The sequence below is a fragment of the Bipolaris zeicola genome (genome assembly GCF_000523435.1).
Source record: "Bipolaris zeicola 26-R-13 unplaced genomic scaffold scaffold_40, whole genome shotgun sequence".
Classification (NCBI taxonomy): domain Eukaryota; kingdom Fungi; phylum Ascomycota; class Dothideomycetes; order Pleosporales; family Pleosporaceae; genus Bipolaris; species Bipolaris zeicola.
Genome location: NW_006912089.1, coordinates 94,745 through 118,846, shown reverse-complemented (window position 1 = coordinate 118,846; position 24,102 = coordinate 94,745). Strand labels below are relative to the sequence as shown.

Below are 24,102 nucleotides of genomic sequence, written 5' to 3'. Positions count from 1 at the left end.
GTCAATGCGTGAATTTTCCATGTGTAAAGGGGTGGTGCATCTGCTTCTGTCTGTTGCGACCACAGCCTCACGAGAAGCCCGATCAGGAAACCAGAACACATGACTTGAAAGAGATTGGAGATGCGATCTTGCTTGTATGGCGGCGATTCCTGTTGCTGCACGAGACGTGGACACGTCAGGTGCCGCGGAAACTGGGAATGTGGTGAGTGGCGGTCTGGGCAAGGCGCTTGATCCCTATGTAGGGATTGTTTTCGTCTAGCAGCTATACCCTGGCAACCACATCGACCTCCGTATAGGCCGCTGGAATCCTTCTTACTGGCCCCTCCTCCGCCAACCAGGCAGAACCAGCTTTGCAGTAACAACGCACACGACGTCGCCATGTCGCATACTGGTGCCATGCGGGGGACGCCCAAAAACTCGAACCGTAACCAGCCACAGCATCTCGGCCACAGCCCTTCTGCCATCCCGCGCCCCTCTGGTTTGGAGAACCATTCGCATGTCACCCAGAGCGATGCGGGCGGCTCTTCGCTCAGCGCCAGCCGGGCCAAAATGTCCAAGAGGGACGACGTGAGTGGCCCTGCTGCATGTGTGCGACTGCATACTGATTTCGCGACAGGCCATTCGGCGAAAGATTGAGACGGACCTCAATAAGAAGAAGAATATTAGCGGACGAGTTCGGCCCTCCAAGAAAGCCCCGCCCGGCACCGTCCTCGCCCTGAAGCCATCCCCAGCACTTCAAATAAAGCCATCGACTACGGTCGCTGAGGCGGCACAGTTGATGGCGGCCAAGCGGGAGGACTGCGTTTTGGTAACAGATGATGATGACCGTATTGCGGGTATCTTCACAGCCAAGGATCTTGCTTTCCGTGTGGTCGGCAACGGCATCAAGGCTCGCGACGTCACCATTGAGGAGATTATGACCAAGAACCCCCTTTGCGCAAAGACTGATACAAGTGCGACGGATGCGCTGGATCTCATGGTCAGGAAGGGCTTCCGCCACCTTCCCGTCATGGATGAGAACCATGACATTTCAGGTATTCTGGACATCACAAAGTGCTTTTACGATGCCATGGAGAAATTGGAGCGAGCGTATGCCTCCTCTCGCAAATTGTATGATGCTCTTGAAGGTGTGCAGGCAGAGATGGGCTCGAGCCAGCCGCAGCAGATTATTCAGTATGTCGAGGCAATTCGCCAGAAGATGTCCGGCCCTACTCTAGAATCTGTCTTGACGGGTCTCCCTCCCACAACTGTATCTGTACGCACTTCGGTCAAGGAGGCGGCGGCACTCATGAAGGAGAACCATACAACTGCTGTTCTTGTGCAGGACAATGGCTCCATCACTGGTATCTTCACTAGCAAGGACGTGGTCCTCCGTGTTATTGCCGCGGGGCTTGACCCGATGACTTGCAGTGTTGTGCGAGTAATGACTCCGCACCCCGACTTTGCGCCAGTGGACATGAGCATTCAATCTGCTCTGCGCAAGATGCATGGTACGCAGATTACAGGGAACCCTTGTCTAATGCATGCACTAACAGCATACAGATGGACACTACCTCAATTTGCCAGTTATGAGCGATGCTGGTGAAATCGTCGGCATGGTGGACGTTCTCAAGCTGACTTATGCTACGCTTGATCAGGTATGTCGGAGTCTTGGGTGAAGATGTTCGCAACACTAACTAGGCAAAGATCAACAACATCAGCACCACGGATAGTGAGGGCCCTGCATGGAACAAGTTCTGGCTCTCTCTTGACAATGAGACTGAGTCGGTCATGTCTGGCGAAGGAAGCCGGCATCCTGACCACCGCTCGTACATCTCGCACCACGACCGTCCAGGTCTTATGGATCGCGGCGACAGTGTGATGCCAAATGAGTCTGCATCTCATAACGGAGACGACTCACCGCCCCCGTCTGCCGTCGCTAGCAACCACCCTGTTCACATGGAAGACATGCCATTCCCGTTCAAGTTCAAGGCTCCAAGTGGGCGTGTCCACCGCCTACAGGTAGTCATTTCTTCTGGTCTCGAGGAACTCATCAACAGTGTGGCCAACAAGCTGGGTAGTGAGGTTGAAAGCCTAGGAGGTGCGCCGAGCTTTGAGGGCGGCAGGCTCTCCAGGGAAGGCTTTGCTCTAAGCTACCTTGACAATGAAGGCGATACTATTTCCATCACGACCAACGACGACCTTGTAGAGGCCGTCAGCCTGTCACGCATGGCGCACCGCGAAAAGGTCGACCTCTTCGTCCACCACCCTGACAAGCCACCCATGTCTGCCGAGGTCAACCCTCAACCAGGGCTGTCCAAGCCCGTCACGCCACCCGAGTCTACGCTTCGTGAACGCAAGCAGTTCTTTGACGACGACGCGGACGAGAAGCCTAGATCGAGGGGCCGGCACCAGTCGATCCCACTGTCGCAGCAGCCCGAGATTATTGCTGGTGTCCCGAACGATCTTTTGCTACCTGGTGCCATTGGTGTGCTAGCCGTCGTTATTGTTGGTGTGTTTGTGCTTGGCCGTGCTTCCAGCCGGTAAAGACATGGATGGTGAAGCGTGTGTAGCAGTAGGGGAGAGATTGAAGCGTCAGCGAGAGTGTATTATTTCCTTTGTCAGAGTTTGATATCCCATAGATCCCTGGGTAATTGATAGCAATGTGGGTAGCCGAATTTATATACATGGCCTACCCAAGCATGCAGCCACAAACATACGCCAGGCACAGCCGCATATGTATGTGCATATACGTGGCGAGCGTGGGTGAAGAGAAGCCGGTGTTGAGACAGCCCCGGTCAGCGCTGCCAGCCAATGACGAGGCGGGGCAGGCAAGCCTTCTACGAGCATCCTTGCCCGTGGTTGGACAACATTTTTTGGACAAGGGCGCGGGCTTGCACGCAGCCCCGCCAAAACATTGCTGTGAAATTTCCACGGCAACCCTGAAGCTACGGCACACACACTCACACTCACACTCACTTTCACAGACCCCCAAGCTGTGTTGCCTCTTTACCTGCCCGCAACACTACACTTGGGCGCTTTGCATCTATCCACAGCAGTAGAGGCGCGACGGTAACCACGTCACGCGCGCTCCGCAACCACTCACCGGCCAACCCACCACCGCTCCATTCTTGGTAGGCCCTTGCTTGCGAGCAAGACTACATGCAATAGGGCCGCCTGCCCACAAAGATACCTCACGCTCACGCACACGCACACGCACGCCCGCAACATGTCTGTTCTACCCGCAGAGGTCCACACGGCGCTGGCCACCCTGCTACAGGGCCTCCAGTCGCCCGACAACGTCCAGCGCACCGCAGCAGAGCAGCAGCTGAATGAAGAATGGGTTGCCCAGAGGCCCGAAGTGCTCTTGATGGGTCTCTCTGAGCAGATTGAGCTGGCCCAGGATACATCGGTAAGATTGGGTCTTTGGCGGGGGGCCGGCATTGTGGGCTGACGGAGTTGCTCTAGACACGAACCTTTGCCGCCGTCATCTTCAGGCGACAGTCATCCAAGCCTCGAAAGGCACCTTCAGGCCAGACCGCCGACCTGTTCCTGACCCTCAATCCCGCTGAGCGAGAGGCCATACGCGCCAAGCTGCTCCAATGCCTGGCCAACGAAACCGACACCTCGGTACGGACAAAGGTGGGAGATGCCGTAGCAGAGCTCGCCCGCCAGCACACCGACGAAGGTAGGAGACCTCAATGCACATTCTGTCGGCTCGTCTAAAAAAACATACAGGTGTCGCATGGCCGGAACTGCTAGGCGCCTTGTTCCAGGCCAGCCAGTCGCAAGACCCCGCACAGCGCGAGAACGCCTTTAGGATATTCTCAACCACCCCGCAGATCATCGAGAAGCAGCATGAAGATGTGGTCATGACTGCCTTCAAGGGTGGATTTGCCGACAGCGAGTCGTCGGTCAGTACTCGTACATGTGTTGTGCGCTCACCGACTTACGTGCATAGGTTCGCATTGCTTCTGTTGAGGCGTTCGCCTCTTTCTTCCGCTCCATCACCAAGAAGGCGCAGTCCAAGTACTACTCACTCATTGGCGAGATTCTCAACATCCTACCACCGATTAAAGATTCCGGCGATGCAGACCTGCTCACAAAGGCTCTCATCTCTCTTATCGATCTGGCCGAAGTGGCGCCAAAAATGTTCAAGCCGCTGTTTAACAGCCTTGTGCAGTTCAGCATCTCGGTAATCCAGGACAAGGACCTCGGAGAGACCGCTCGCCAGAATGCGCTGGAGCTCATGGCTACATTCGCCGACAATGCTCCAGTTATGTGCAAAAAGGATCCAAATTTCACAAACGACATGGTCACTCAATGTCTGTCTTTGATGACCGATGTCGGCGCTGACGATGACGATGCGGAGGAATGGAATGTTTCAGAAGATGTGAGTCTGTCCACTTGGAAAAATTTCGCCTTTCTAACATGTACCAGTTGGATGAAGAGAGCGACTCGAACCATGTCGCTGGTGAGCAATGCATGGATCGTTTGGCCAACAAGCTTGGTGGACAGGCTATTTTGCCCCCAACCTTCAATTGGCTCCCCCGTATGATGACTTCCTCGGCTTGGCGCGACAGGCATGCTGCTCTCATGGCCATCTCAGCTATTTCCGAAGGCTGCCGCGAGTTGATGGTTGGAGAGCTCGACAAGGTCCTTGATCTCGTACTTCCTGCGCTTCGGGACCCCCATCCCCGTGTTCGATGGGCCGCCTGTAACGCTGTCGGTCAAATGTCAACCGATTTTGCGGGAACCATGCAGGAGAAGTACCACCAGGTTGTCTTGCCAAACATCATCCCCGTTTTGGAATCCGCAGAACCTCGCGTACAGGCACATGCAGCTGCTGCTCTGGTCAACTTTTGCGAGGAGGCTGAGAAGAACATTCTTGAGCCATATCTGGATCAGCTACTGAACCACCTGTTGATGCTTCTGCAAAGCCCCAAGCGTTTCGTCCAGGAGCAGGCTTTGTCTACCATTGCCACTGTTGCTGATTCTGCTGAGGCCGCCTTTTCCAAATACTACGACACTCTAATGCCGCTATTGTTCAACGTATTGCAAGAAGAGCAGTCCAAGGAGTACCGTCTACTCCGCGCAAAGGCTATGGAGTGCGCCACCCTCATTGCTCTTGCTGTTGGCAAGGATCGGATGGGCCAAGATGCGCTCAACCTCGTCCAGCTCCTTGGACGTATCCAGAACAGCGTTTCCGAGCCTGACGACCCGCAGGCGTCGTATCTGCTTCACTGCTGGGGACGTATGTGCCGTGTCCTTGGTCGCGAATTCGTACCTTTCCTCGCCGGCGTCATTCCACCACTCACTGAGCTGGCCGGTGCCAAGGCCGACATCCAGTTGCTTGATGACGAAGATCAGGTTGCCCAGATCCAGGACGAGGAAGGCTGGGAACTCGTGCCACTCAAGGGCAAGGTCATTGGTATCAAGACGAGCATTCTTGATGACAAGCACATGGCTATTGAGCTAATTGTCATCTATGCCCAGGTTCTGGAAGACGCTTTCGAGCCATATGTTAACGACATCATGGAGAAGATCGCCCTGCCAGGTTTGGCCTTTTTCTTCCACGACCCTGTTCGAGTCGCCTCGGCCAAGTGTGTGCCCACTCTGCTTAATGCATACAAGAAGGCCCACGGCCCTGAGTCCCCACAATTGGGCGACCTCTGGAAACGTACAGTGGAGCGCGTGCTCGAAGTCTTGAGCACTGAGCCCGCTATTGATACTCTGGCCGAGATGTACCAGTGCTTCTACGAATGCCTCGAGTGCATTGGCCGAAACTGCTTGACCGACGCACACATGACAACTTTCATCGAGTCCGCTAGGAGTGTGCTTGAAGACTACAACGTGCGCGTCAAGGAACGTCTCGAAGAGCAAGCCGAGAACGAGGACGGAGAGGAAGCGTCTGAAGACATTCTCTTTGCCATTGAAGATGACCAGAACCTGCTTTCCGACATGAACAAGGCATTCCACAGCATTTTCAAGACCATGGGCACCGCTTTCCTCCCACATTGGGCTGTGTTGATTGAGTACTATAGTATGGCAGCCGTCAACCAGGACCCAACTCAGCGCCAGTGGGCTATTTGCATATACGACGATGTGCTTGAATTCTGTGGCCCAGAGTCCTGGCAATACAAAGACCAGATCATGCAGCCACTCATTGATGGCATGCAGGACGACGTGCCAGCCAACCGTCAGGCAGCAGTATATGGTGTGGGTGTTGCCGCTCACAAAGGTGGTGAGAACTGGTCGGAGTTTGTCGCTGCATCGCTGCCGACACTCTTCAATGTCACCCAGCGACCAAACGCCCGCACTGATGACGACATTTTCGCAACCGAGAATGCTTCAGCTGCGATAGCTAAGATCTTGCACTACAACGCGAGCAAGGTCCAGAACTGGGACAATGTTGCTGCGGCCTGGATAGATACGCTACCAATCACCAACGACGAGGAGGCTGCACCATACGCGTACGCTTTCTTGGTGCAGTTGATTGAGCAGTAAGTATAGTCATTGTCTGGAGAACACATGTATGCTGACAACCTCCTAGGCAAAACCAGGCTGTCTTTTCTCAACCTGCTAAGATCTTCAACTATGTGGTCCACGCCCTTGAAGCCGAGACTCTACAGGGACAGACTGCCAACCGCATAGTCGCCTCCGTCAAAGCTCTGGTTCAAGCCACAAGTACCGACCTGGCTCAAGCTGCCGCGTCTTTGACCCCAGATCAACAGCGCACAGCGCAGGCGTACTTTAGCTAAAAAGGCATGACACAATGGTCAGTTTTGACTCGACCACATGACGAAAATGAAGCACATGTGACATGTTGCATGAACGGCGTTTGATTGGGGACGTAGCACAGCGGACAAAAACGCAAGCATCTTGGTGGCTTGAAGCCACGCTAGTTGTAGGAGAAGGATGATGATATAGATATCACTTTTTTTCCTCTAACATGGGAAAGGAACAGGGTGCCGGTTTTGGCTTTAGGGTAAGTGACACGTTATGTTTTCTGCACAGATTCCCCCTTCCCACTACACATATGCCCATTACATTCCCCCTTTTTTTCCCGCCATTATCCCCTGTTACCACTCTTCACACCGTGTGCGTTTATGGATAGACTGGGTTGGGTTGGCTGTAGTGGAGAATATAAAAGCAAATTCAAACCATGGCTAGTTTTGTGCGTGGTGTCGTGAGTTGTATGTTGCGAGTCTTTTTTTAGTGTGTGGCTCTGTGATATCGAAGATCCAAGTAACATGACGGACTTGAGGAAATGAGTAATACCAGTTGCTAACTTAAACGAGGTGTTTATACATGTATGCATTTTTGGAGCATCAGAGCATCGCCTACACCAGACCATATAGAAAATGGAAGACTGATCGGCGGGTGACGAGGCGGGTATCTTGCATATCTTCTAGTGTAAAAATACGTGGGTTTTGCTGAGATTGGTAACGAGGGAATATGACGGATTTCAGGGTAGATGAGACGATGTGGGTTCGGGTTGTAAGGGGTAGAATGGTATTATGGCTAAGATGAAGAATGTATTGACTTGTTTTGCCAAAGGTATGCATGACTTCGTATAGGTACTGTGCTTGAGTTTAGGGGTTGTATACAATGTCCCTGCTTATAAACGCGAAAAAGCGTAGTACGCCTTCTTCCCTGCTGCTTCTAGTATCGCCATGGACCCCCTTCCCCATAGCAACTAACATAACAACCGCCTTTTTGTGGTGATTTTTCCCAATGAAGCTTCTCTTGAGTAATAATGCCTACTGTGAGGAATGAGTATTCGTAGATTAAAGCAACAAACACGCTGGGTGAGATCCACATGCCGTTACGTAGTCACATATAACATGAACACAAAAAGCCCCCCCGGCAAGATCTCAGTCGATCCCAATCTCCAAAAAAAACACGCACTCTCAAAACACAGGATAAACATGCACAAAGCTCCCCCCCTCGTTTGATTACCAATTTATGAAAAGAATCCCCCATCCCCAGTCGCGGATTGATGCTTGGACGCAGACGCGTCCTGGTTGGGTCCCCCAACGGACCAATAAGCGGGGTGCGAGATAGACTTACGGCACCCGGGTCGTTCGGCGGACCTCGGCATCTTCCCCAGAGCTCCACCTTTTGACGCAAGTGCAAGGCAGACGACGTGGAGGGAACGGAGGCTAGCTTGCGTTGGAAGGAGAGGACCGAACCGAGGTTTGGGGGAGGGGAGAGGGATGTATTGGCAAAGGAGAGGGGGAAGCCGGATCTCTTATTACTCTAAAGGAGTTCGCGTTGTTCTTTGATTCCTTCTCTCTCTCTCTCTCTCTCCTGCTTTTTTTTTCTTTGACTTCGTTTCGTCCTATCTACGGTTATATTCCCGAGTTACTCACTCCGCCCGCCATGCCTCACGCAGCGCTTACACGCGAGTCGGTTGCTTCGCATAACAAGCCTGATGACCTGTGGTGCATCATTGACCACAAGGTGTACGACCTCAGCGAATTCGTCGATGCGCACCCCGGTGGCTCGGTCGTGCTCGAGCAGGTAGCAGGCCAAGATGCCACGACCGCCTTTTACAACTTGCACCGGCAGGAGGTGCTCGAGAAGTACAGCGAGCTCTGCATTGGCACTATTGAAGGCGAAAAGTCAGAGGTCCTCATCCAGAAGCCTGGCGAGCTGAGCCCAGTACCGTATGCAGAGCCGCTGTGGCTACGACCGCAGTTCAAGAGTCCGTACTTTAACGAGAGCCACCGCGCGTTGCAGAGAGAGATTCGCAAGTTCGTCGACACACATATTACGCCCGAGGCGCAGCAAAAGGAGAAGGACGGCACGTATATTAGCCAGGAGCTGATTGACAAGATGGCGGCAAACGACATGCTGGCCATGCGTCTGGGACCTGGAAAGCATCTGCACGGCAAGAATCTGCTGGGCGTAGTTAAAGGCGAGGAGTTTGACTATCTCCACGATCTCGTGCAGGCGCAGGAAGGCGTGCGTGCGAATGCACGTGGGTTCCAGGACGGAAACATGTCGGGCATGACGATCAGTCTGACGGCTGTGCTGCAGTGGATGCCCGAGTCGGAGCTCAAGACGCGCGTGGTGAATGAGGTGTTGAGTGGAAAGAAGAAGATGTGCCTGGCGATTACCGAGGCGTTTGCTGGGTCGGATGTCGCTGGTATCAGGACGACGGCGACCAAGACGGCAGACGGTAAGCACTACATTGTGCGGGGCACTAAGAAATGGATCACCAACGGCATGTTCAGCGACTATTTTGTCGTCGGGTGCCGGACGGATAAGGGCTTTTCTGTGCTGCTCGTGGAGCGGGATGCGGCGGTTGAGACGAAGCTGATCAAGACGAGCTACTCGACGACGGCGGGCACGGCATTTGTCGAGTTCAACGATGCAAAGGTGCCGGTGGAGCACTTGCTGGGCGAGGAGCACAAGGGCTTCATTGTGATTATGAGCAATTTCAACCACGAGCGCTTCATGATGGCTTGTGCCGTGATCCGGCAGTCGCGAACCGTGGTCGAGGAATGTCTCAAGTGGTGCAACCAACGCATCGTTTTTGGCAAAAAGCTCATTGAGCAGCCCGCTATCCGGCAAAAGTAAGTACTCGCACTACACTACTAGACTAGACTGGACGGAGATAGCTGACAGCCAGAACCAGACTTGCCAAAATGATTTCGCACGTCGAGGCCAACCAGGCTTGGCTCGAGTCGATTGCGTATCAGATGACGCACATGTCGTACGCGCAGCAATCCAAGCTGCTGGGCGGGCCGATTGGTCTGCTCAAGTCGTATGCTACACGGTCGGCGCACGAGATTGCCGATGAGGCCGTCAACATTTTCGGCGGCAGAGGACTCACGCAGAGCGGCATGGGACGGGTGATTGAGCAGTTCCACCGCACGTACAAGTTTGATGCCATTTTGGGCGGCACCGAGGAGATTTTGGGCGATCTGGGCGTTCGACAGGCCATGAAGAACTTCCCAAAGAGCATGTTGTAGATGAAGAGAGAGAGAGAGAGAGTGGTAGTTTGGGAACCATGGTTCTAGACAGGCTATGGGCGTGTTACCTTTACATGGTCGACCTTTTGTTGGGTGGCGTAACCCGGGCGAATGAAGAGCGTGTGAGGCGGTGTAATGTATATAATTTAGGGTACCAGCCCCCCAAAAATGGAGGCGTTCGTTGAATGGCACCTGTCAGCAGTGCCACATGCGGAAGGGCAATTTTTTTTCTTTTTCTTCTTGGGTTGCAAACCTTAAAAGCTCGAGGGGAAGAGTGGCGTTTGGAAGGATTCTAGAAGCAAAATTGGTAACATTGCAGGTCGAGGGCGATGCATCAAGTGGCTGGGGGGGGGGGAGCCTTGTTGGGGGGAGGGTCGTGTGTTCGGGTACCAGGGATGGGGTGATGCAGGCCGAGTCCGAGCGGGTGGGTGTGCACAGGCAATGGGGAACGACATGTGTATGTAAGACTATGTGCCTGGCCGATGACAGCATTGGGGCTGGGGGTATGGGGGTGTGTGTGTGTGGAGGCCGAGCGTACTCCGAAAGCATAGGGCGACGTGCATGTGCGGGTATGTATGTGTGTGTATGTGTATGTAAGTAGGATATATGTACATATGTAGTATGTACGTAGCATAGACGTACACAAGGGCATATAAAGAAGGACATAGTCATCTCAGACGAGATGAGACGGCGGACAAAAGAGGAGAGGTGACATGCAGCGTCGAGCCAATCAGGGGCGCGGGGTGGGTCCGGTGTTGGACGACGAGGCTACGCAGATAGTGGCACACACGGTGTCGAGAGGCCAAGGCTGGACTGCACAGTCCACCGATCGCAAACACTGGCGCAGGCGGGTTCAGGCGCCTCATTCGATATGAGCGGGTGTCGTGGTCGACGTGGTGTTGCTGGTGTGGGTGTTGTTGTCACAGGTACCAGGGGCGGCGAGTGAGTTGAGGCAGGGCGGCGAAACGTGTCACATGCAGAGCAGAGGGCAGGCAAGTCGGGCGAGCACGATGAGTTGTACATGGCTGATGGGATGGAGATGATATGTGTGTGCAGTACGTATACCGACATGTGGATCATCATCATGTCTGGACGCGTAGTATTGACTAAGTAGTTGGTGTACATGGTAGATGAATTGCAGACAGACATGGTGACAATGGCGTGCTGGTGGTAGCATGGGCATAGTACCTAAGCAAGTCAATGGGGCCTAGGCATACCGTAGGCATAATCATGGCATATGGGCCAAATCGCCTCACTGGGGCTGGGATGGATAGGGAAGACTATCGAATATGGGCCATGGCCGGCTAGTGGCACCCGCCCTGCATTCGGCGGCGAGGGAGGCGAAAGAGGCGAAAGAGGCGCTGCGAACGCTTGTCGGCTCGAGTCGTGTGTGCAGGCAGAACAGCCCGGTGACAGCATGCATGGCCCTCTCGCGAGCCTTTCTTTAAAGAGCCCCGGCCTGCGTCACCTTGCTCCGGCTCGACATGCTCTTCTTTCTCCTCCTCCTCACCTCTTGATCGTCACAACCCTCGACACCGTCTGTCCGTAGATTCGCCGCGCCCACGTCATCACCTCTCGTCGCCTACATCATCCAACCCGTCTTCTTTTCTACTACTCCGTCTCTCCTCCATCTCGCTGCCTCCTCTCTCTCTCTCTCTATATATATACCGCCACACAGTGCTTCCTCTCCACTACACAACCACAACAACCACAACCACAACCATGGCCCGTTCCTCCAGCATCAGCAGCATGAGCTCCTCCAGCTCCGACGCCGAGGAGACGATGCAGATCTTCGTCAAGACCGTGTCCGGCAACAACAGTAAGTTTCCAGCCTCCCCCCGTCGTTCCGATAACCTCGGAACACCACATGCAGCATGCATAACACCCACCCATTCATCTCCACCACCGCTGTCCCAGCACACCCACTACCAAACAATGCCCGAACAAAGAACTGACATTGTCGCCTCACAGCAATCCCACTCACCATTCCTTCAAATACCTCAATACGCACTCTCCGCTCCCTCCTGGCTCTGCGCACCAACCTGCACAGCCCCTCGGATCTGCGCATAGTCCACGCCGGCAAGCACCTCTCGTCGCCAGAAACCACCCTCTCCGACTACGCCATCGGCCCAAACTCAACCCTGCACCTCGCCCTTCCCCTGCGCGGTGGCATGCCTCCCAAGAAGATCCGCTGCTCCTTCAAGGACTGCAAGGATCGCGCCCAGCCCATTGTCGGCGACTGTGGCTTCTGTACCGGTCACCACTGCAGCAAGCACCGCATGCTCGAGGACCACAAGTGCGAGGGTCTGGAGGACTGCAAGAAGGAGAGCCATTCGCGCAATGCCGATAAGCTCAACAGCGAGCGCACCGTTGCCATCAAGGGTGTCTAAATCACCATCACCGCCTCCACCACCATCACAACTACTACCACCTTCTCTTTGAGGCGATTTGCGAATCAAGCGAGGAAGCGTGTATACCATGTCGACATGTCTTTAGCCCACTTTTTTTTCCCGAGCGATTTGATGCGTCCTTGCCACTCATCATCTGCAGCTCTACTGTGTTTTGTCTGTTTCCAACTCTCTACCATCTTGCCTTTTGTCTTGCTTTTCCCAATCGTCCTTGGAGAATCTCCATTCACTGCGATATCGGAGGAATGCGATTAGTCATGTTTTTTCCAAGAACTTTCCTCCTTTTCTCATTCTCGGAGCCATTTGGAGCGTTTCTTCTTCTTTTTTATATCATGGAAGGAGGTTTTCTCTCGTCCCCTTTCTAGCGAGCGAAGGTGTCACTTTGTTTGGAGTCTTGCTTGCACGCACCAAGGTCTAGCTAGAGTTTGATAATGATAAATACAGTCATAAACTTATTTCAAGTTCAATATGCATACGTCATGTTGGTTTAAACAAGGGTAATGTGTGTTCATGTGGGTCAAGTTACTTGCATCTTCCGACTTGATCTATCCACGGATATAAAGTCACCTCACCGCATCCGTGTCCACCCTCGCTTTACCTACCCTCTCTAACTAGCCCCCTCAACGATCCACTCTTAGTCTCTTTTGAATCTATCGATGACACGCTATTCGACTACCCACTATACGCGTTCTATCGCATCTTCTAACCTTATCTTTTTACAGATAAAAGTCACCACGCTAGTACTTACATCTACTTGTCTTTTAAACACTCATGTTTACTCTCTTTCTAAGCCCTCGTGTCCACATTGATTTTCACAAGAAGACAAGGAGTATGTATGTTTCTATTAGCAGGATTGGTAGAGAACAAAGATGCGTAAAAGGAAGTTAGGCACGGGACCTTGGAGACTTTTGAAAGTCATAGACAAGATAAAATTCCGCATCCTACTCTGCTCAAGTCCCATCTACCCCCTCACAAACACCACCTCACCCCTCACACGCACCCTCCCCTCAATCCCCCTCGCCCTCCGCTCAAGCTCCTTACTCCTTACCCCCTTCCTCCATCCCCCATGCACGCCCTCAACCCCCATAAAAACAACCGGCAACTAACTATTCCACCACCCACACCGCTCGCCCCTCTCTCGCACCACCATACCCAAAAACACACACAGAGCAAGCACCCACACAAGCACCGGCAGCACAGCCCAATACCACATCACCCGCACATGAATACCTTCTTTCGTCGCCGCACCTCTCACCCCTTTATCCCCGGTGCGATAAAAACGGCTCATCGCGCATCGTCTTCGACAGCGCTTTGGCTACGAGATTCACAGCGCACGAGACGCGGTTATCGGGGTATGCGCAGTTTGTTAGATTACCGTGCCATATCGCTGCATAGGGAGGCTGTGTAGCTTGGTTCCTTTGTCCACCGTGGTCTGAGGGATGTCGGATTTGGATCCATGTTGAGATAGATGGAGGCGATGCTGTTTGGGGTGAGATCGTATAAGTCAGTGCCACTGCTCGTCATGGCTGTGTAAGTGCCGAGTTGCGAGCCGCCGGGTTCCTTGTAAATATACGTGAGGCTTAGTCCTGATCGCTTCCCGTCTTTAGACTCTTGGAGAGAGAGAGCGTGCATGTGCCTTTGGTGGTGTCGCACGACTTGGATACGAGCGTTGTCGCGTCTTCGCATGAGGCGCACATCCCTATGCTTGCTACCGCCTGCCATGTACAATCGCCTGAACTGCATTCGTAGCGTGGCTGGGACCAGTATTGGTTCGAGTCGGAGCTATATAGCGCTGCGGATGCATTTTACATCATAGCAGGGGAGGCCCAACGCACTTTGTCCTGTCAGTGATACGCCACTAGTCAACAGGGCAAAGGACGGACTGGATTACATTTCGAATACACAATGGTAGAACCTTGGTAGAAAGTATTGTTCGATAAAAAAAGCCACTTGTGACACATCTGGGACAGGTCTCGTGTAGTAGCTTACGAGATTCTGGATAAAAGGGTCGACACCGATGCTCAAGATGATACCAACTGCACCCAGGATTGCTAGAAAACTGAGACCCAAAGAAGTATCTGGTCAGTCAATCTGGATCCGAATACAAAACAAAAACAGGCCTCCACTGAACAACCCAAAGGAAAGAAGCAGAACTCACGGAGCCTGACTCTTCATCTTCCAAAGAAGCCGCATACTCCCCCAACGAACCCCTCTTGACGCAGCATCAAACGTCTCAATATGCAGCAGCGCTCTCGCGCTTCTCGGTCTCGCAAGCCACGCCCACTTCATCTGCCCCAGTCCATTCGACAGCAGCACCAAAAAACACAATCGCGTCAGCATCCCCAGCCAGGACACTACAGCATTGACCGAGATGCCTACCTGCCGACACATCAACTTACCGCTAGTAGTAGTCGATCCAGGCGAAACCACGCAATTGCTACTATCTCCAAATGACCACGACGGCAGTGGTTTATCGTTGAGCGAAGCTAGGAGAAGAATCATTGCGGTGAGTGATCCGCCGGAAACTGCGAGACTGATGATTTCACATATCCACCAGTCTGCTGCACGGAGAGACTCGAGGATGGTGTGGTGTCGATCTTGCCATTGTCTCTCTCTGTTCCCTCTTCTTCTTCTTCTTCTTCTTCTTCTTCTTCTTCTTCTTCTTCTTCTTCTTCCCTTTCTTTCATTAGCCTCAGTAAACCAAGCTCGGATACGTGTATTTCGCTATTATTTTTCAATGCCATGCTTGTAGGTGTGAGGATAAGATAAACACCACTAGGTGCGTGTGAGCAGAGGTGCCATTGCGGTCATGGAAAAGGGAATCAAACAACCCAGGGCGATGAATAGAGGCTGGGAGGGTGGTGCTGTGCTAGATCATTTGCGGGATGCCTGACTCCACTGTGCCATATACTGCGGAATTTCCTGACGCATTAAGAACAGTTTTGGCTGGATCGAGAAGGTGCGACAGGTGGTGTGAATAGATAGATAGTCATTGTCGGCTGCTTTGGTGTTGTTTTTGCGTGTGCCTGGTGCACGTGGAAATAGAGTGTAAGAATCGAGTTGAAAAACTTTGGATATCCATAGAATCTTAATAGCCACAGCTTTTACATAAGATAGTGAACGCAAGGTACATATCTACCGACGCGGTCTTATTCGCGTTAGTCTTCAAAGTTAAAAAGCGCCACCAGGTCCCACTGCCAACTCAGGCATGCCTCAGAAATCGACATCCGCGGGAATGTCGCTTCGGCGTTAAAGTCTCACCTGCAAGGAGCAGCAGTGACAAATTTTGTGATTGGTTTACAAAGGTTGTTCTGGTATACTTTGAAAGCGACGAGATGGCGCAGCCCATGTTATTTCCACAGGCATTGAATCTATTGTTTGTAGAAGCGAGATTGATCGCCGTGTAAAGGAGCCGGTGTCATATTTGCACATACCCGTGCAGTTGTCTGGGCTGAGCCAACTACAATATCATAACTGTGCTACATCCATTCTAGAGTATCGGTTAGTCTATTCCCAGTTGCTTAAGCGGCTTAGGACCCTAGATGCGCTGTCTCAGGGGTGTAGTTTTTTTAACACAATACTGCCGAACCTGTGTAATGCATATTTGGCCTTGGCTGTCTTGGGGTTAAGAGCCATGGCTGCATGAGACGACTCAGGAAGATGGAAATAGATCCATGCTGCAGACATGCTGGCCAGAATACACAACATATCCGCTAGTAAGAGTCATTCCACGATAAGTGTCAGTGAACAAGCTCAGCTATACTGGCTACACGGGATGGTATTAATAAAAAACTGCAAAAACATCAGGAGAAGAAGGTTCTGCTAAGTTAGAGATGGAAATAGAAAAGAAACCCAATGAAAAAAAGGAGCAGAGATAGAGTAAGGCAATCCCAAGTGAAGAAGCTATTTCTATTACAGCAGACATAAGCGTGTGTGAAGCAATCTACACAGTGAAATTTACAAAAATTGAAAGGTCGCGTATACGTCAAGTGGCCTACATAAAACTACAGTCGGGAGAACATCTTCTGTGTGCTTATCGAGTAGGCAAGCCAATGTTGCCCCCACGGCCCGACGCATCGTTATCCTCATTACATCATCCAACGGACATGAATGACGCCTTGGTAGAACATATCGTTATCAGGCCACGCATACCTGCTGTAGCCTTTTCGGCAAACTCATGTACGTGACGCGCGTACTGTCATAGTTTGCACACGTTCGTGCGCGGCCGTCTTCTAGACTCAGCAGAGGAAAGAATAGAACACGTAACAGAACGGCAAATGGACGGGGTTCTTTTTGTAGGCGTGACGACAATCGTGACGGTGTTCGGTTCTGAGCTTGCTTGTTCCGGTCCTATGCGTATGCACGATAAGAGAAATACCAAGTCGATAACCGAGGCAAAGGATGGAAGATGGAGAGGCAAAAACACACCGGACAAAAAGTAATCCGAAAAGTCGAAGTGGTGTTTTGTTTATCCATGAGCGTGGGTGGGTGTGTTTGGACACACCCTTTCACAAGTGACAATTGTCACGATGGAAGTCGGCCACCAAAGCCTGCTCAGCCCTGGCTGTGCAAGCCCTCAATTTCCTTTTCTCGAGCTTTTTCATCTCCTTTGCCCTGTAAGGCGCCGGGCGGCTGCTTGGCCATGCATACCGGCGAGCCTATTGATCCTGTTGACAGCCTGAGACGACGTCAGAAGCCCAGTGAAGCGGCTCCGGTGCCCAACATGCGGGTATACACCCGATGCTTATGCTTGTGCGCATCCCTGCGTCGCATAGTGTTGAATACGACTCGGGTGGAAGCGCCATGGGCAAATGCTGTGCTTTCCGCTCCGCCTCCAGTCAGAGCGTGTTGAGCTATAGCGACCCGATTCGCCGCGCTATCATCGCCACCACCCCCGGCGGTTGCGCTGACATTGATCAGGGATGTGTGCGCTGTCTTGGATCGACAGAGATCCTGGGATGAAGCGCGGCGAATTGGTTCAGCCTTGCTATTTCTTATCGTGAGCTTATGGGTAGCATTTGCGCCCAAGTGGAATTGATTGTTTCCGAGATTCCGCTCCGCCCCTGGCCCCTTCAGTTTGAATCTGCGATTGCATGGGTGCGGAATGGCGCCCAGAGGAAGCGTCTCTAGGTGGGCTGATCTTGACACACAGAATCTGCATGAAGCCCCAAGACTTACCCCTGGCGGCTCCGTGTGGCGTTCCGCTCGTATTTGCCTGTTTTTACTGCTGCGCAATTGGTGGGTTTGCGGATTAGGCTTTAGGCAGCCCTTTCGAGATGCATTCAGAAAATAGGGCCTGGAGATAACTCTGAGGGCGGTGTTTTGTTTTTCGTCGATGTCTTGGCAAGGTCACGTGCGGCCATAGGAGCTACAGCCGATCTCCTGATCAGCAAACTCAGGCGGGAGATTGCCCTGCCTTGATCTGCCTCGCTTTGTGTCCATGACAGACACGAGAACTTTGACCTGAGCTTAATTTTTCGTCTTGAGCTTTGTTCTGGATAGACTCCCTGGCACAGACAGGCACACATTAGCCGCCGTCTGAGAGATCCTTTGGCCAATGCTATAGTTGCATACTTCACAAGAAATTCAAGAGCATAGGCTGCCTAGCTGAGGATCCATCAAAGCCAAATCTCTGACACTGCCTTGTGCAAAGAAACTGGACGAACCCGAACGAGCAATTGAAAACATATGACTGATTCAAACACTCTGAAGCGAAGAACTGCCCGGCGACTGTTACATGACACTTGTACTACCAACGGTCTGGTGCGAACTGTCTGAGGGACCTATCTATCAATGTCAATGGCGCCCCATCCGCCAAATTGAGCGGGCCGCACGTCGAAGATCTCAGACATGAGGATTAGCCTCGCCATCTACTCACCGCCACCCAAGGTTCATGATATCATCTAGGATGCAACTTCTGGGTCCGTGGTCACTTCGCGATAAAGGCGTCAAGACCCCTAATGCCCAGAAATCCCTTGCCCACGAGACCTACTGTGGAACACCAGTGACGTAGCGAATGGATCCAGAGAGGGCAAACACATGTGCTTCGCCATCATCCCAAGAGGCTAGTTTGGTTGCGTGGAGGGTGACACGGCCAACTGACCGCTATCACGGCAAGTCCGGCCATTACGAAACAGCACAACGGCCGAATGTGCTAAGATAAAGTTGCTTTCGTAAAACGTGGAGGACGGTTGGCCGGCCGCGGGAGAAGGATTTGCTTGTTCCGGCAATTGGGTCGTGATTCTTGAAGCAGAAGATCTGCAAAAACCTAGGAAGATCTCGGGCTAGTACCAGTCTCCGCGTCACACTGGAAACCGTGCCATGCGCTCGTCTCGAAACAGGATATCCGGCTTGATCGGGGTAGTTTCTAGGCCAAAGTCTCGTGAAGGCGCAATTATCCAGCCAGGACATCCTCACGACTTGGCAACCAGACTCTCCCAGCATAGCGGCGCTGATCTCCAGACTTGCCGTGTCCTTCATCATCTTCCCCATGGCACTCCCCACTCTTTCAGAACGCCCAAGTCCTTTCTCCATACGCCCTCTAACAACATCATGTGGGTCTGGTGCTGCCGGCTAATCGAGGGAAATTGTATATCGCTCAGCTAGTCATTGCAGTGTGCGGTGAAGAGCCCTCTGCAGCTTGCAGTCGCCCGGGCCTAGGTTAGTGAGACACGTACAACGTTTGTTCATGGCCTTGGTATGTCTATCTCTAGGCGATGACTATTTCGTGTTGTTGCGACAGAAAAAACAAATCATCGCCGTGTAGCGTGGGGCGCAAGCCACTTGGGGTTGATGTTTGGCGAAACACCCCTAGACGTCGATCCCTAAGCCTAGTAGCATGCGGTTGTGGCTGTGCTGTAACCAAGTACTAAAGATAACGAAGCAACAGGCTGCGCCGGGCCGCCGATCTTGTTACGCCGCCAGATTTAGTGCGCTTTTTGGGCTGGAAGAGCCACGGACAAACTCCCGCCGTCTTGCTCAGAGGTGTTTCTGGGCATCTCACGGGGGGGTCACCTTGCCTGCGTATGGCCAACGTCGAGTGTGCTCATGTGCTGATGCTGCCCAGAGCTCGAGCAGTCGCCAGCGGTAATAGCTGCAGGAGACTCAATTTCAACCCTGGCAAAATATGTGGACCAGGCCAAGGCGGAATTGTACATCATTACTTGGGCACTTCTTGGCCCTTGTGCATCCTACCGATCCAATCGAGCCGCATCCTCGAGCCTCCCGCTGACACGCTGCCAAGCGACGACAACCCGCTCCGCCGTCCAACGCAACTTTGTTTGGCGCCTCAACCCCTATCACACTCTACACAACGTCCACGACCCATTGGCACCTTTGTTTTTGTGGAACAGGCCAAGGATGCACAGCCTGCGAGCAATGTCGACGATTGTAAAGGGAATCATGGCATCGCTACACAAACTACGTACCGTGGTTAGCTGCACCCAGTTCCGCGCAGTGCCGCTGAGTGTAGCGCACAGCACCCATGAGATGACGAGTCAGGTCGCAAACAGCACGGAGAGAACAGCCTTATCGCTTGTTGCAAGTGGCGCCGCTTCGCAACAACAGTCGACTGCGTGGGAGCCCAAACGCAGCCAGCGCTGGAACGTCCTCGTCCGCAGATCATTACCACCAAATCAGCACTTAGACTAGCTCTGAGCTTTGGGCCGCACGAACCGGGAGTCTCTAGGAAGGTAATGTAATATACCCTGTCGATGGCGGACTCCCAAAGCCCGTATTTGCCTTGGCTTCTCTTGGTCTTGCACCCTTGCGGTGCTTGTGCGTGACGGCACTCAATCCCTCCATCACACGGCCGGTTTGACTACCACGTCACTATGGAAAAGCCAGCCACACTTTACGCGGGAGCTGCGGGTGTGTTTAGCAGAAGTGGAGCCGTAAAAGAACCCTTTATCAATCGGTGCCTTAGGCCCTTGTCCCACATCCATGACTGGCTCGAGCCTACGTATTGTACTTATATCTTTCCTCCCACCGTTTTGACTCTTGGGTCAAACTGTAATATCCCACTATTAGTGCGCGCACTCGAGCGCGTCCCCTCCAACACATACTATCTGTGTTGAGCACCTTGTTACATAGCACATCTACGCTTTCTTCGACTTCAGTTCATTCTTTCCGCTCCCCCCCTCACCTTTCTGGAGGAACAGGAACTACCCTCACCATGAAAAAATTCCAATTCCCTTACCAGCAGGGCTACAAGCCCAGCGAGAGAACCCTGCCACTCTCGGAAGCTCCAACTGCCACCAGCTCTATGCGAAACGAATCCCCCATAACCTCCCTCGACGCACTGCATGAGGCTGAGTGGCCGCGCTCGTGGCGTGCTTATGCATGCCTGCTAGGTTGCTTCTTTCTCATGTTCAACTCTTGGGGCCTTGTAAACGCTTATGGTACTTGGTCTTCATACTACGTCGGGCACTCCCTACGAGGAGTTGACCAGCTCGAACTGAACTTGGTGGGATCGACTGAGTCTGCACTTGTACTGTTGTTCTCCAACGTCGTTGGACGACTACTAGATGCCGGACATTTCCGCAAGGTGATTGGATGCGGCACGTTCCTCGTACCGTTTGGTCTCTTCATGCTTAGTGTTGTACACCCCAGTGACATCGAAGGCATGGCAAGCTTTGGCGCTATTTGGGCCACTCAGGGCTTTGTTGTTGGCATCGGCATGGCAACTTTCTTTGTATCTAGCTCTCAAGGTAAGCAGACTTCATTGATTCGTATCGAAACTACCGCTAACTTGACACCAGTTGCTTCCACGTGGTTCCCCAAACGCAGAGGACTTGCCGTAGGCTACGTTGCCTGCGGTGCTAGCGTAGCTGGTGTAATCTACCCCACCATGCTTCGTTACCTCATCGACGCTGTTGGTTTCAACGACGCTGTCCGTTATGTTGCGACTCTCACTTCGGTGACTTGTATCTTCTCGTTCATCTTCTGCACTCCAGACCCAGACCACGAGCATCATACACCACAGACATGGTGCAATATCAGGACATGGGTTGACATGGAAGCTTTCCGTAACAAAGCCTGGTGCTGGTTCACCGCTGGTATTGCTTTCATGTTCTTTGGCTTCTATCCTGTCTTCTTCAATCTTGAGGAAGTAAGTCTTTTCCCCTCTCCATAACCAGTTCATCAGTTAACGTCTACCAGTGGGCATCAGTCCGCGGATTTGGCACTCGTGAACGGGTCAGGTCGCCAATCGCTCCCAAGAACCCAACCGATCAACCTTTGCAGACATTCTGGCTTCTGGTCATCGTCAACGGTGCCTCAACCGTTGGACGTATGCTTCTGGCTCATTTCTCAGACAAAATTGGTGCCGTCAACATGCACATCGGCTCTCAGTTGGCCGCTTCCTTGCTGACGCTGCTTCTCTGGACACTCGCAGGGTCGGAGACAGCTGCTCTCGCATTCTGTGTCGTGTTTGGCGTCTTCTCTGGCATGGTTATTGGCCTGCCCCCAGCATCTATCGGCAATATTCTCAACTGCTCCTACACTGCACCGGATACTAGACACTTTGCAAAGAAGAAACTTGGCCACTGGACCGGCATGATGTACACCTTTGCTGCAATCCCAGCCCTCACCGGTCCCATTATTGCTGGACACCTCATCACCCGTTACCAGACCTACCTCACCGTTCAGTTGTGGTCCGGCACTAATCTGTTGCTCTCATGTGCTTGCATGCTCGTGTCACGCTGGTACCTTCCATGCAGCAATGGCCAGCGTGTTGGGCAAATCCTCAAGCTCAAATACGGCAAATCCGAGATGTCTGAGAAGCGGAAAAGTAGTGATTCATCGCCTGGTCCATTGTCACAGGCCCCAACTCGTGTTCCCAGCAACGCCGTCTCGCGAAATGCATCTTCCGAGAGCATTTGCGACCACCAAGGCCGCATGGCCTAAAGTCTTTTTTTCTTCTTCTTATGATTCCCCCCTTTCCTTCTGCGGTTATAACTGTATTTTTCTCCGCGATTGGTGAAGCGTTGTTCGACACGAGACATGACTTTTCACATAGACACACGTAGGGTTTACTGGACAGTTTTGCTTGTCACGACTCTGTTGTTTTTCTTGTTCTTTGGCGGACTCTTTTTCGGTTTCCCTGGAGGACACATCGAGGGCTTTCCCCTTCACTTACGAACATGTCTTGGTCCACGAGAAAAGCACGCTCTTTTTTTTCGAGACAACGTAAGCGCAGGGAGCTCCTCGATACATGGGTTGAGCATCAGTTTACGGATTGTACGAATTTAGAAATCGAAACTTTTAATTTTGGAAATGGCATTTGTGTTTGCGATCGTGATGACCTTCTATCCGGCGCATCTGTGCTCACCACCTGAAGCAATTACACCATAGTTCGCTCCGGCATTCTTCGCATTTGCTTTACACTCCCACCTTCTCGCCCCGTCCAGGCTCCTCCGCCAAGCTTGGGCCGCAACACCAAGCGCTTTCTTTCCCTGCTTCAGCGGTCCAGTAAACAAACCACGCGCCCGCCGCGCAATTGCTCGCTTCCAAACAACCTCCCATATCACACCCACCATCACCACTTTATCCTGCATGTGCAGAAAAGAACCAAAACAACGGCACTTTTTTTTCTCCCCTCTCATCCGCATTTTCACATGCCACAGGTTTAGAATTCATCCCCGGGGCGAACCCGGGAAAGGTCAAACCACCCAAATATCTACAACAACGTGCTTTTTTGTCTTGACTTTGCGCTCATCTAAACGCGAAAAAAAACGAAAAAAAAGCGGTTTAGTCACATATACCAAATATGACAGGTATTGTATACAGTAAAAAAAGAAACAAAAAAGGCGAATTGTCCTGCTTTGCGAATCCGAAGTTGGCTGTAAGCGAAGGAGGGTGAACGATGGGTGTGTGTGTGTGTTTTTGGACGTGTATGGTATTTACGTATTCAATGTATCAGTGCACGATGATACTTTCGTTTTCCTGCTTTCTTTTCTTTTTCTAAGAGAAGAAGAAGAAGAAGAAGAAGAAGAAGAAGGGAAGGCGAATACGGTGGTTTTGGGGCACGTGGGTATGGCATCATTGTCGGGGGGACACGGGGTGGATGATGTGGCCGTTGGAAGGGGAGTGCGACGTGTAGTGTAGGTGTGAAGTTTGGTCGGGGGGTGGCTGGGCTGCTTGCTTGGTTTTTTGTGTGAGTGTGTGTACACGTTTGTTTCGGCATGGGTGAACGGCGTGCCTGTGTCTGGTGATTACGTTTTGTGCTGGTCTTTGTTGAGTGCCTTGGCTGGTGTGGGGGCGGCAATCAGCCGGTGAGGGATGGAAAAACAAGTGTCGAGATATGAAAACGTGTGTCGCTGTGGGGTGGTGAGCGGACGGCGAAGAGTTTGTTTTTAGCTGTTTGGTGCCGGTGTACCGGTGTGACGGAAGGAGAGAGTTTGGTTGATGTTGGATCTTGGAATCTTGGGTTTTGCTACCAAGATGTCCAGATAGTTTGCAGAGTAATTTGGTGTTGCTCTCCAACCACAATAACATACAGGTGCTTGTTTGTCCGAAAGGGCGGACTGATGGCAGATCCCTCGTTCTAGTGCACAGACGAGGCAGCACTGGTACTAATGACCATTGGCATTTGATACAGTCCGGCTAAAGGTGGGGAGTGAACCGTGATGGACAACCATCTATTAAGTTTACGGTGCCGACCGTTTGGACCGTGAATTCTCAACCACCGGTTCAATCGATGATGCCAATGCAGGTGCTGTCGGAGATGCAGG

The 24,102-nt window shown here is 52.4% G+C and overlaps 9 protein-coding genes across 9 annotated transcripts; 8 read left to right on the top strand and 1 right to left on the bottom strand.

The window, feature by feature from the left end:
- Positions 1-378: 378 nt before the first annotated feature.
- On the top strand, positions 379-2,526 carry COCCADRAFT_91178 (uncharacterized protein; the record flags this gene model as incomplete). Its single annotated transcript, XM_007712217.1, has 4 exons — positions 379-567; positions 617-1,490; positions 1,543-1,637; positions 1,687-2,526. The coding sequence occupies 4 exons, from the start codon at positions 379-381 to the stop codon at positions 2,524-2,526; spliced, it is 1,998 nt and encodes a 665-aa protein (XP_007710407.1).
- Positions 2,527-3,208: 682 nt separating this feature from the next.
- On the top strand, positions 3,209-6,740 carry COCCADRAFT_3473 (uncharacterized protein; the record flags this gene model as incomplete). The annotated part of the gene is made up of 6 exons (XM_007712168.1): positions 3,209-3,391; positions 3,448-3,667; positions 3,718-3,893; positions 3,941-4,372; positions 4,420-6,482; positions 6,533-6,740. 6 exons carry the CDS (start codon positions 3,209-3,211, stop codon positions 6,738-6,740), a joined length of 3,282 nt encoding a protein of 1,093 aa, XP_007710358.1.
- Positions 6,741-8,364: 1,624 nt separating this feature from the next.
- On the top strand, positions 8,365-9,962 carry COCCADRAFT_91230 (uncharacterized protein; the record flags this gene model as incomplete). Its single annotated transcript, XM_007712216.1, has 2 exons — positions 8,365-9,563; positions 9,626-9,962. 2 exons carry the CDS (start codon positions 8,365-8,367, stop codon positions 9,960-9,962), a joined length of 1,536 nt encoding a protein of 511 aa, XP_007710406.1.
- A 1,722-nt stretch (positions 9,963-11,684) lies between these two features.
- COCCADRAFT_35178 (uncharacterized protein) lies at positions 11,685-12,352 on the top strand (the record flags this gene model as incomplete). The annotated part of the gene is made up of 2 exons (XM_007712189.1): positions 11,685-11,781; positions 11,934-12,352. 2 exons carry the CDS (start codon positions 11,685-11,687, stop codon positions 12,350-12,352), a joined length of 516 nt encoding a protein of 171 aa, XP_007710379.1.
- A 2,172-nt stretch (positions 12,353-14,524) lies between these two features.
- On the bottom strand, positions 14,525-14,872 carry COCCADRAFT_91166 (uncharacterized protein; the record flags this gene model as incomplete). The annotated part of the gene is made up of 1 exon (XM_007712215.1): positions 14,525-14,872. The coding sequence occupies one exon, from the start codon at positions 14,870-14,872 to the stop codon at positions 14,525-14,527; it is 348 nt and encodes a 115-aa protein (XP_007710405.1).
- A 1,775-nt stretch (positions 14,873-16,647) lies between these two features.
- COCCADRAFT_91138 (uncharacterized protein) lies at positions 16,648-16,812 on the top strand (the record flags this gene model as incomplete). The annotated part of the gene is made up of 1 exon (XM_007712214.1): positions 16,648-16,812. The coding sequence occupies one exon, from the start codon at positions 16,648-16,650 to the stop codon at positions 16,810-16,812; it is 165 nt and encodes a 54-aa protein (XP_007710404.1).
- A 1,976-nt stretch (positions 16,813-18,788) lies between these two features.
- COCCADRAFT_91131 (uncharacterized protein) lies at positions 18,789-18,947 on the top strand (the record flags this gene model as incomplete). Its single annotated transcript, XM_007712213.1, has 1 exon — positions 18,789-18,947. A coding segment is annotated over one exon (159 nt), but the record flags the coding sequence as incomplete, so codon positions are not given.
- A 261-nt stretch (positions 18,948-19,208) lies between these two features.
- Positions 19,209-19,460, top strand: COCCADRAFT_91231 (uncharacterized protein; the record flags this gene model as incomplete). The annotated part of the gene is made up of 1 exon (XM_007712212.1): positions 19,209-19,460. The coding sequence occupies one exon, from the start codon at positions 19,209-19,211 to the stop codon at positions 19,458-19,460; it is 252 nt and encodes an 83-aa protein (XP_007710402.1).
- A 1,083-nt stretch (positions 19,461-20,543) lies between these two features.
- COCCADRAFT_3470 (uncharacterized protein) lies at positions 20,544-22,276 on the top strand (the record flags this gene model as incomplete). Its single annotated transcript, XM_007712167.1, has 3 exons — positions 20,544-21,078; positions 21,130-21,479; positions 21,530-22,276. 3 exons carry the CDS (start codon positions 20,544-20,546, stop codon positions 22,274-22,276), a joined length of 1,632 nt encoding a protein of 543 aa, XP_007710357.1.
- Between the last annotated feature and the right edge of the window lie 1,826 nt (positions 22,277-24,102).